The following is a 13,147-nucleotide window of genomic DNA, read 5'->3' as shown; positions in this document are numbered from 1 at the left end:
GACATGAAAAAACAATATTCAATTTCTTTTATATTTCATTACAACACTTGAAAAACATTTATGCGATTCAGGAAATCTAACTATATAAATTACATGACTACTGCTCGTCTACATTTCGTGTATGCGGAAAGGATTTGAAGTCATGGTGCCTCGGTGTATATCGTATTAATACTAATTAATTATTATATCAACTAACTAATAATTGTAATTACCATCGTCACCGCGGACCTTTGAAAATCCGCGGTTTCTGACATTATGAATCGGACTTAGGCCACTTTCAGTCAATTTTTCATCTATTAACTGCGAAAAATATGTCCAAATGTATACTTAACCGCAAAGTGACAGTTAACATCAATTACCACAGTTAAACTGATAAATGTACCACTTTGAAAATAAACTTTCGTATAAATCTTGCAGCGTCAAAACGAATTTGTTCTGCTATTAAAACATATTCTGTTATTTATTTTTCTCATTTTTTCATTAGAAACAATTTGTGACGCTCAGCGTTAATTCGGTCGTGAGCCACGGTAAACGTGATTTATATCCAGTGGCAGCTTAATATATCCGGTGTCAAGTTTCGATTTTCGTTAAATCCGAAAAAAAACGACAGGGGAAATAGGCGAAAAAGAAAGAGCGAAAGTTCGAGGACGCCGGTACAATGAGAATCTGATCACCGGAAATATCCTCTGCTTCATCGCGGCAACCGGTGGACAATAGCCAATCAATGTTCCATTCTAAAAGAGTATCAATCTCGATTTATAACAAAAAGCTCGCGTAAAATGCAAAAATGGAAGTATCGAATGCGAGGCGATAAAGATTACCAACCGTTTTGATTTTAAAACGAATATCGAAGTTGAGGAATAAATTCAACTGTTTATCTTCTTTTTTCAACGTCTCCATTCTCTTCGCACTTTCATTGCCTTTGACGCCTCGTAAAACACTTTTGCATAAATATTAAAAAAAAACGAACGCTATTTCGTGAAAAATTTATATCTCTTAAACGATGCGTTTTTAATAAACGTGTGCTGCCAAGCAATTTCCGGCGCAATGCAATTTCCGCAGATAAACGCGATTTTTGAACGCGTATTGTGAAGCAATTTTCATTATTCAAAAACTAGTAATTAATAAGTCTTTTGACAACTGTGTTTGAAGAGGTGAAGTGTTCATACATCAATCATTCGTTTATCACTTTTATTTACTTTTTTATTTCCACTGATATTTGAAAAAAAAGAATACACATATGTTCCACATGTGACGGTGATACATTTGCTTTCAATTTCAATTGCATTTTAAACAACGTTATTTATTATGTTACACAAATGTCGCTTCGAATTTAATTGAATTAATATAAAATTTTGACATAAACTTTCATTATAATTGTATAATGTAAAAATTTGTTTTTAAATTATAATGTTGCTCGTGAAAGACCCTTCAAATTAATGGTATTATATACAAAATAATTCGCATTTATTAAATACTTTTAAATTAAGCATTCCGTCAAATTAACGTATGAATCGCTTCATAAAATTATTCCGTCAAAATTCATTGGGGAAAATCAATATTCCGAAAGCGGTGGTTACAATAAAAATGTAATTCGAACGTGCAACGCGTAATTGAAACTCCACAATTATCCGGAAACCTCTAATTAAATTATCTAACTCAATCTATGAACAATGAAATTTGTTCTACAATTACGTTTCTTGTTTTTCTTGAAATTCTACTTAATTAATATAATAATTGGAATTAGTCTTAATTGTAATAATATTTTATCTACATTTTTGTTCAAAAAAGAAATAATTGTTTAGTTATTTAAAAATAATTTAAGGTAATTTATGCACAAGTTACATATTACATTTTATAAATTCTAAGTGATTTATTTTTTGTAATATATTATCACCACATTTTTTGTATGGTACTTATTTTATTTATTTAACGTTATAAATATATAAACATCCGCCATCTAAATATTACTTAATACACACTGTCCTTTTTCCTGATCTTATATATAAAACTCGTTCTTTTTCTGTATATTTATGTACATAATCATCTCGGGTAGAAAATTATGTAAACTTTTTATATCGGAGGGGTAAACCTGTGTACGAAGAATAAATAAGTAAATAATAAAAAGAATCTCAAAATGTACTCCAAACGAGGATGGATTAAACTTGGTATACTATTTCTTTATAGGCTTTATTATTTACACAAAAATTTATTTATTGTTAAAACTACATTTCTCTGGGAGACAACTTTATTCACGGACTATTTTATTTAATATTGATATGTACATTTTATGTATATTCTAGAGGTACAATTAGTCTGTTACATTAAATGTGACATCTAGTTTTTTAGAAGAGAAATTTAAAAAATTCTGCGAGATATGAAAAATTAACCCTTTGCGTGAAGGGTGACGTACTATACGATTTGATTCGTACTATAAGAATTAAAATAAGCACTTTTTAACTAAACTGTGGCGTTATATTAATATACATATAATGTATAGTACTATAATACATATGTGTAAAATATGTATACATAGTGTAACAATATAGAATATACATATAATGTAATGCTACGCATATACATACATATATATGTATATGTTACCGTGAAAGACCGAAATCTGGAGAATGTCGACTTTCATCGGTGAATGTCAACATTCACATAGTCGCTTGGTGTATGTCCGAAATATTTGCTAAATACCCTTATTTCGGACTTACACCGGTGAATGTCGATATTCACCATGCAATAATGGTGAACGTTAAACATGTCGGAGATTTATATTTTTTTCTCCGTAATTCAGTCGCTATAAAACGTCACAAGGGTGACGTAACTTTTTCGCCTCTCTTTCTGAGAGAAGAGACCAACAATTTAAAACACATAGTACATTCTAAGCATACGTGTTCTTCCTCCGTGGCCTATTCTGGCGTGAGTTTCATATAGTATACTGAACAATTTTTCATTGGTAACATAATACTGTATATTCGTTTCCCCTGATTTTAATGGTACAATTAATTTCCTTTCATCATTAATTTTTAAAACGTCAAAACGTTTTAATCGTCTGTAATCCAAAGGTGTGTTACACTTAGTTTTAGCAGAAACCACTTCAGAAAGTATTTTAGAGTACTTTTCTTGAGAAAAATAAAAACAATTGTCTTCTCGTTTACCCGCAATTAATGCATTTAACTTTTCAAGAAAATGATCACGATTTACTGCAGTGTCCATTCAGTATAAATTACGGTATTGAAAAAAAAAATTAAGAAAACGTTGCTCGCATCATCAAAGCTTGCATAAGATTGACAAAGCTGACTGACTCCCAGCAGAACACAGGATTTGGCGGGAGAGAGCCAGTCGCTTCTTTGTCGGCTCCTCTCTTTTGGACCTCCACTAGAGCATATCTGTGACTGTCGACATACACCGATGAAGGTCCGAATGTACAAGAATGTAATAAAATATTCGATCTTTCACCGACGTATTTGGTATGTGTTGACATTCACCGGTGAAAGTCGACATTCTGCAATTTCGGTCTTTCACGGTAACATATACATACATATACACATTACACATACATATACACGTATATGTACATACACACATATACACATACATATACATACATACGTATACACATACATATACACATATGCATATATGTACGTACATACACATGCATAGATATTATGTGCAAGCATTTACATACATACACATACACACATTTCACACATACCATTTCATACATACATACATAATTTTGTTCGTGAATAAAGATCCTTCAAATTAATAAGTACATACATACATGTATATGTATAAACATAATAAAACAAACAATAAGTGCAACTAATATTAGAAAAATAATAACTGTAAAAGAATTCACTAAACTTCAACTAGGAACGTTTGAACTGCTATCTATTAGTAATAAAAAATTCGAGTTAAAAATAAAAATTAACTATCAGCACATCACAAGATTTGCAACAAATGTACATTATAAACGAAACAAAATAACCAAAACTATTAAAATTAAAAATATACGAAAATTAAAAAAGTTGCTCGAAAGTAAGTTAATAGAGAAATCACGAATTTCCAGATAATTGCCGGAAATTACACGTTCGGTAATTAATGGAAAGGAAAGGTCACGTTAAAGAGTTTCCCCAAAGCGACCACCTAAATCACGAAGGGAAACTTTCAGCGAATTCTTACGAGGGAAAGAAGCACGGAGACAGTCTCCAGAGTACTGAAAACAGATCGATGTTTCGTGTACCAGCATAATTTAAAACTTTGCAGCGAAACTGAACTCTCGTTTTTGGTAAACGGACATTTGTTCCGGACAGATGCAGTTTCAATAATCGAAAAAGTGTTTACAAAGTTGATACGATGATGGTCTAACACTGTTTATAAGATTATTCATGTTATTCATTATTCATGGAGTTTAAAAAAACTCGGAAAGAAACCAAAAGTTTCTGACAGGGAAAACTCGTTAAGTTTTTTTTTAATAAATTGTCATTTTGTTTCTTTGCAAAGTTTTATAATGTATAAATTTTTATTTCGATGCTTACTTTATTATGGTACTTTTGGTTATTAGATATTGGGAGTTTTTTATTATTGAAAGTTTGATAGTTTTTGATTATTGAAATTTTTTATTATTGAAACTATGAAAGTTTTTGACATTTGACACTTAAGAAGTTTTTGCATTTGGAGATTTTGAACTCTTTGAGGTTTGAGACTTTGCAGAAATAATATTGAATTTTTATTTCTTTGGAAACTTTTATGATGCATTAATTTTCATTTCGACTACTTTATTATGGGACTTTTGGTTATTGAGATATTTTTATTATTGAAGGTTTGAGAGTTTTTGATTATTGAAACTTTAAGAATTTTTTATTATGAGACACTGAGGAGATTTTGACGTTTGAGACTTTGCAGAAATAATATTGAATTATAAACGAAGAAGATTCGATGTCCTGCGAGACCTAACCTAAAATAAAGCAGCACTATAATTAAAAAGAATGAAAACACTACGCAAAGATTGAACTATAATGTTTGAGAGTTAAACAACGTTTATAATTGTGCATACATATATTGTTTACTTTGAATTTCAAAGCACACATTCTATAACAACATATTTAACGCGAGCATGAATTTAATTTAAATGCCTCTCTGGCGTAATTCAAGATGGCGGTTAAAACGTATCGAAACACTTAGCTTTATGATCCGTTATGAAAAAATCATTCATGGAGAATAATACAGGACTGAACGTATCTGCAGCAACCTCATCCAAACCAAAATGTGTTTATCCCCGTGAGTTATGCAATAATAATCAGCAGACTGCGGATATTCATGCATTTATAACCATCCAGGTGTGCAAAGGATATACAAAATTAGAACTACCTGGGTCAGAAATAAAATAGAATATTAAACGTAACGTGTGTATAGTGATAGTTGCTTTGTATAAAGCTTGGAAGCTTGCGGGATTAAAAATTTAAACGTTTGATCATTTTTTTGTTTGGATTTTGAAGATTTTTGGACTTTGAAATTGGAGGGATTTAAGAGGTGTTTGAAATTTGGGATTATTAAGTTTGATGGGATTTATTGGGGATTTGAAAACGAGAGATTCTACAGATTTTAAATTTGAAATTCGAGATTTTGGATTGTTGAGGATTTTTAAGGTTTATAATTTGAATCTTGAAGAGATTTTTATGTCGAAATATTCTTCAATTTTGACGTTTGTGATGGTTGGAAATTTCTAAGCTTAACAATTCGGAAACTGAAAGTATTTTAAAAAATTTTTAATTTATAAATTGCTGTTTGAAGGTTTGTAAGTTCAAGATTTCTTAAATTTGTAATTTGCAGTTTTTGATTTTTTAAATTTTGTAATTCGAAATTTCTATCTTCGAAAATTTATGATTTTCAGATTTTTGATTTTTAAGTTTGTAAATTAGAGAATTCTGAGGTCAACTTTTTAAATTTGCAAATTTGAAATTTTTTACTTCCTACATGTGTATATTAGAAAATTTTCACTTTCTAAATTTATAAATTTTAAATTTCTCGCTGCCTAAGTAAACTTGAAATTTTGTCATTAAATACAGATATGTAAATCCTGTGACTTCTTAAATTTATAAATAAAAAATTTCTAACTATTCAAATTTGTAAATTAAAAATTTCTAACTTGAATTCAAAATTTGTAACATCCCAAATTTACAAATATCAAATTTCTATCATCTCAAATTTTTATGTAGCAAATTCCTGTTTTCCTAAAGAAAATCAAACATTTATTGCTCCTCAAATTTAAAACCAGAAATTTCTAAACAATTATCTTTTCATCACAACATAAGTCACTTCTAAAATAAATCTAACCCCATTACGTATATATTCTAACATAAACACGAACCAGTTACAATTCTGTTAATATCACGCTTCAAAATAATTTCACTCTTCCGAAAATATAGTATTTTGCCCTACATTACTATATGTCTATAATTATATATATGTATATTCATGTGCATCGTACATTATACTTGATTCATTCATACTATCATACTTATTCAATCTTAACACTTCAACAACCTATATACAATTTTAATAATCAACAAAAATTAATAAATTAGAAATAAAGTTGTTGTCTAACAAATTTAGAGAATAATTGCACTTTTAATATAATATTTGTTACTTTATATAAAAATATTCATTCACATAGCAGTTGCAGTTCTACAACTGTACCTCAACAACCTAAATACAAATTGACAAAAATAAATAGTAGAGAAACAAAGATGTCGACTAGCAAATTTAACCTAACCTAACAAATTTAGAGACCAATTATATTTTTAACATAATATTTGTTTCTACGTATAATAATATTCATTCACATAGTAATCGTAGCTCAACAAGTATATTTCAACAACCTAAATACAAATAATCGATAAAAATAAATAGTAGAGAAAGATGTTGACTAGCAAATATATATGACAGTATCTAACACAATACCTGTTACACGTAACCATACTCATTCGCATAACAATCGCATCTCCACAATTCTCAACCCCAGTACAAATTCACTAACCGCTAAAAATAACGGAGAAATAAAGATGTTGACTAGCAAATTTACAGAAAAATCTTTCTAACAGAATACTGTTACTTCATATAATACTTATTCATATAACAATCGCATCCCTCATTTTTCAACCCCACAAATTTAGTAACTGTTAAAAAAAGATGAGGTAGAATCAAAGATGTTGAATAACAAGTTTAAATAACAGTTATTTTTTTACGAGAATACCTGTTATTTCACATTGTCGTACTTATTCACATAGCATCCCCTCAATTTTATCCCTTAACAACTTTATTAGAAATTCACTAAGTGAAAACACTTTATAAGTGTTAAAAATAAATAGTGTAAAAACAAAGATGTTGACTAGCAAATTTGTGCAACAGTTATTTTTCTAATAGAACACCTGTTATTTCATACGATAATATTTATTCACATAGTTATTGTACTTTCACAATTCTCTCTTAACAACTTAAGGGACGATGAATTTACTAACTCTTAAAAATAAATAATGTAAAAGTAAAAATGTTGACTAGCAAATCTATTAATGATATTTCTAACATAATACCTGTTACTTCATACTGTACTTATTTACATAGCAATCGCATCCCTTCAATTTTCAACCACCCCAGTACAAATTCACTGAGCGCTAAAAATAATGCAGAAACAATGATGTTGATTACTAAGTTTATACAAAAGTTATCTTTCTAACAGAATACCTGTTACACGGTGAAATTCATTCACATAGCAATCGCATCCCCTCAATTTTTGACCACCCCAGTACAAATAAACTAACCGTAAAAAATATTATATAATCGAAGATGTTGACTAGAAAATCAACAGTTATCTCTCTTACAGAATACATGCTACTTTATATAGAACTCTTTCACATAGTAATCGCCCCTTAATTGTCAACAACCCCAAAATTCACTAACCATCAAAAATAAATAATGTAGAAACAAAGATGTTAACCAGGAAATCTATACAATTATCTTTCTAACACAGTACCTGTTACTTCATACAGTACTTCTTCACATAGTAATCGCATTCCCTAAATTTTCAACCCCAGTACAAACTCACTAATCGTAAAAAATAAATAATGTAGAAACAAGGATGTTAACTAGGAAATCTATACAATTATTTTTCTAACACAATACCTGTTACTTCATACAGTACTTCTTCACATAGTAATCGTATTCCCTGAATTCCCAACCCCAGTACAAACTCACTAATCGTAAAAAATAAATAATGTAGAAACAAAGATGTTAACCAGGAAATCTATACAATTATCTTTCTAACACAGTACCTGTTACTTCATACAGTACTTCTTCACATAGTAATCGCATTCCCTAAATTTCCAACCCCAGTACAAACTCACTAATAGTAAAAAATAAATAATGTAGAAACAAGGATGTTAACTAGGAAATCTATACAATTATCTTTCTAACACAATACCTGTTACTTCTCCCGATATATCTCTCCCCAGTGCTCGACTGATGCCGCACCACCTGTTCGTGCTCCAGATTCTGCGTCCCCTCTCCGACGGTTGCTTGCCTCTTTAAATATATATTCCCTCTAGTGCGGATGTCCGCGGATGCAGCGATGTCCGTGGCTCCACCGTGGCTCAGATGGATAGAGAGAAAGATAGTGTGCGTGTGCGGGAGAGAGAAGAGCCGATTTTTAGCGGTCGATTTGATCGAATGTCTCGGCGAGCAAACGCGGTCCAGGTGACGATAAAGAGGACGGGACGTGTACGAACGAAAACGTCGAGACTGGTGGCCCGTTACCGGCACCCGACGGTCTCATGGCCGATGATGTTTCGGCGTCGGGGGTCGCGACGTGCCTAACCCGACGCGTCGCCACGGGTTAACGGAGCTTCCTCCTCTGCTCTGCCTTTTCTCCAACCCCAGAAGCTGCGCTCACCTGTCACTGCGCACACTCCTGTTCAAAGCCACCCCACACGCCATGGGCGGATCTATATGTGGGCTAATTGGGCTGAGAGAAACGGGATCAAGTTCAATAAGACCAACGCAGAATCGATGAATCGATGACATCCCTTTGTGACAGTCTCGTTCGGGAGAGATTATCAAGTTGAGGAAGGGATTTCAATTTTTTGATCGAGGATTTTTCAAAATGAGGGATGGTTGGGAGCTCTATTTTCAAATTTATAAGTTGTCGAATTGAAACATTTTTAAACTGGGAAGTGGTTGGGTTTTTAGTTTTCAAATTGAGTTATTGTCAAGTTCTTAAATTTTCAGATTGAGTTATTGTTAAGTTCTTAAATGTTCAAATTGAGTTATTGTCAAGTACTTAAATTTTCAAATCGAGTTGTCAAGTTTTTAAACTTATAAATTGAAGAAATTTCAGAGTGAAGGATGGTCTGGTTTTTAATTTTCAAATTAAGAAATTCTCAAATTGAGAAATTTATGAGTTGAGAAAATGTCAGATCTTCAAATACTTAAATTGAGATATTATCAAGTTCATAAATGGTTAAATTGAGAAATTTTTAAAATGAGAAGTGATCGGGTTTTCAATCTTTAAATCGAAAAATCATCAAGTTCTTATATCTTCAAATTGAGTTGCTGTCAAATTTTTTCATTTCTGAAGAAAGAAATATCTACTTCCTAAATTTTCACATTGAGTAACTTTCAAATCGAGTTATTAAAACGATTTTAAATTCCCAAATCAAGAAGTTTGTAGGTTTCCAAATCTCCAAATCGAGAACATTAAATTTTCAAACTTCCTTCGAAAACTTTCAAGTACTGCATGGAAACGTTTCCTAATGAGCCTCCGTTGATCTCGACCATTGCACGCAGTTATGCAACGTAACGAGCATCAGTCATAATACAACCTGTAATACTTAAATCTGTAATAATTATCAAACGACAGCATCAAAAAATGAATTATCTTTTCTAATGAAATCTTTCAGTTAACATTTTCCATTTTCATTGCCGAACGTAGCGAGGCTCCTGAGACGATCTGATCTGCATTTGTTCGTTTGTTTGTCTGAGCCACGCTGGAGACCTTAATTTTGGGTCCTCGACTTGAAATTTTGAGGGTGGATTCGCGAGATTCCCTAAATTTGCTGTATAGATTTTGGCGGCGATCTGACGACAGAAACCTGTCGTCATCGACATCGATCATCGTCGAATCGATAAAAGCCGTATTTTGGTACCCTTTACGGTAATTTTTGACACATAGAATCGATTGGAAGCACGTTAAAGCTCTATAACTCATCGTTGACGACAATACTTGGTCGTCATTGACGTCGGTCGTCGTGAAATCAGCAATAATCGTGTTCGGTATCTTTTTCGATAGTTTCAGACACGTATAATCGATTGAACGACTTTAAAATCTCTACATCTTCGTGTCCTACATGTGTGTATGCAGTAGGTACTCAAAATTTGAAATACACATTCGAATTCGCGTAACACACCTGAACTCACTAGTTGTATACGCATATGTAATATGTATCTCTGTACAGATATTTCACATGGAACATTTATTACATGTTACAGTGACGGTTAGAATTAAAAAATTCCCCGACTTCAATGTCTAAATTTAAATATCTATAAACTTGAAATCTCTTAGTCCTCAAATTAAAAAATTCACAGTTTCTATCAGTTCCAAATGTGAATATTTAAAGTTCCTGACTTTGATAATCTGAAAAGTTAGACTTCTAAAGTTGAAATTTTTCAACCCCCAAAATCCAGACTCTTTAATACAAATGACTAAATTCCTTTTGGAAGATTGAAATATCTACATTCCGAAATTGAATAACGTCGAACTATGATAAATTCAGGTTCCAAATTTACTCCTCTGCACTTCCTTTTCCCATATAAGCTGCGCTCACCTGTCACTGCGCACACTCCCGCTCAAAGCCACCCCATACACCATGGGCGGATCTATATGTGGGCTAATTGGGCTGCGAAAACGAGATCAAGTTCAATATGACCGGAAAATCGATGAATCTGGATATGGAACATTGCGTGACAGTCTCATTCGGGGGTTGAGCGATTATCAAGTGGAAAAATTCACAAGTTTTTGTATTTTTAGGTTGAGAAATTTTTTTTTAACAATAATACTAAACTTAACCCTTAACAACGTTAACATTAGGTTTAATCCTTAACAATATTAACACTGAACTTAACCCTTAACAACATTAACACTAAACTTAACCCTTAACAACAACAACGCTAAACTTAACCCTTAACAACAATAACGCTAAACTTAACCCTTAACAACGTTAACACCAGATTTACCCCTAAACAATATTAACACTAAAATTAAACCTTAACAACAATAACACTAAACCTAACCCCGAAGAACAGTAACACTAAACTGAACCCTTAACAACGTTATCACTCGTCTTAACCCTCAACAATATTAACACTAAACTTAATCGTTAATACGCTGTAACAATACATTTTTAGTACAGAATACACTAACAAGATTTTCCCGGAAAACGCAAGGACACAGTATATAAACGACAACCAGGGAGAGAAATTAACTCAGGACTGCGAAAAGCTGGCATCCAACTCTGCATAACTACCCTCCAGGCAATCTGACCCTTCTAAATATCCGCATCTCGTATCCTATGTTCCACGGCGTACCAAACTTCCCCTTCTTGTCAGTTACAATCCAGGTTGTGCCGGATGGCCGCACCAGGAGGTTTACCGAAGATATGTCGAAGGAATCTTGAACGTGACCGCTTCCCTGGAATGAGAAGGATTTCTGTTCTTGAATGGAACGGGAGAGGATTTTTCAGACGATCATACTTTCTCGATTTTTATACGCTTAAGTGGGTTGTTCGATCGTGACAAGCGAGGAAATTATTGACTCTATAATTGTGGATGTTTTTTGGGAAATTTGCAATATATATTTTACGTCGATTTCTTGAAGAAAATTTTTATTTTATTGGATGGATGTATGTTTAATCTTGTTCGAGGGAATTTGATGGGAAACAATATGGCGGATAGTGATGTGGAAATTAAAATTAAATTGTATTACTGATAGTTAATGATTGTTAATTAATGATAATTAATGATGGTTGTTGATTAAATTATATCGATGGTACTTAATTAAATTGTATTAAATTTATTAATAATACTTCACTGACTTGTAATGAGGATATATGTTATTTAACTGATTTGTAATGATGATATTTATTAAGGTTATTTAATTACTATTAATCATTCTTATCTGACTTTTAATAATATTTGTAAATGTTACTTAATTAAGGTACAATAATAATTATTATTAATATTTAATTAAATTGTAATATTAATATTTAAATGTTACTTAACTAAATAATATTAATGATTTATATTTATAATATTTACCTGATTTTTAATAATATTTATTAATGATACTTAACTGATTTATATTAACAATATTTATTAACGACACTTAACATATTTATATAAAACATAGTTGTTAATTTTACCTAACTAAATTATATTAATTATTATTTTTAATTATACTCAACTGATTTGTAATAAGAAATATTCGTTACTACTCTTTAACTAAATTAAATTAGTAATTACTGTTCACAATATTAAAAAATAAAATAAGAATATTATTTTATATTGTGTTAAATAACCTACAAAATCAAATAAAGCTTGAAATAAATGCAATGTCTCAAATATAAAGCAAAATATCACTTACTGCATATCAACTTTAATCTTAAAGCTTGAAAGAAATGACTATGCAAACGTTTCGGTAGATTATTAATAGAAAACGACTTGTGATTGAAATTGAATATTTCTCAGTTCAGAATATTGAATTGCAAATTAGCTGCTTCGTTATTTGTTCCGTTAAAGAACGATCACTTTATACTAAATGTATCGATGAAATATTTATAGGGTTATTTTTACTGAACCTTCGAATTGATGTACATGAGCGCCATTTTGTGATACCTTCGTTCCATCGTGTTAATCTCTGCATGCTTCCAGATCGTACGTTGTCCGCTGTTAACTGGAAATTAAATTGAAATAACAAGATTATCACATTGACTGAAGCTAGTGAAAATTTTATTAGGTATTTTCACTTTTAACACCTTGCACTATTTTAACGAGTCGCGACGCACTCATACGTCAGCTGTGATCAATT

General features: G+C 31.4%; 2 protein-coding genes across 5 annotated transcripts in view; one reads left to right on the top strand and one right to left on the bottom strand.

Annotated features, from left to right (window-relative positions):
* The window catches only part of LOC100876695 (ras-specific guanine nucleotide-releasing factor 1), a 120,582-nt gene extending 111,671 nt beyond the window's left edge, over nucleotides 1-8,911 (bottom strand). For 2 of the 4 annotated variants that reach the window (XM_076540132.1, XM_076540133.1), the window contains exon 1: nucleotides 8,492-8,909. The gene's annotated coding sequence lies outside the window, so the exon portion shown is untranslated. Of the gene's footprint in view, nucleotides 1-8,491 lie in introns of all 4 variants that reach the window. The other 2 variants (XM_076540135.1, XM_076540134.1) reach the window with 2 other exon arrangements.
* Nucleotides 1-11,898, top strand: part of LOC100876585 (opioid-binding protein/cell adhesion molecule homolog) — a 657,546-nt gene extending 645,648 nt beyond the window's left edge. The window contains exon 7 of the mRNA XM_076540723.1: nucleotides 11,470-11,898. Coding sequence (XP_076396838.1) covers nucleotides 11,470-11,522 — 53 coding nt within the window. The 3' untranslated portion in view covers nucleotides 11,523-11,898. The remainder of the gene's footprint in view (nucleotides 1-11,469) is intronic.
* Nucleotides 11,899-13,147: the final 1,249 nt, after the last annotated feature.

This window comes from Megachile rotundata, chromosome 15 (genome assembly GCF_050947335.1).
Source record: "Megachile rotundata isolate GNS110a chromosome 15, iyMegRotu1, whole genome shotgun sequence".
NCBI lineage: Eukaryota > Metazoa > Arthropoda > Insecta > Hymenoptera > Megachilidae > Megachile > Megachile rotundata.
The sequence above is the reverse complement of the archived record's forward strand: the minus strand, read 5'-3'. Positions and strand labels throughout refer to the sequence as shown.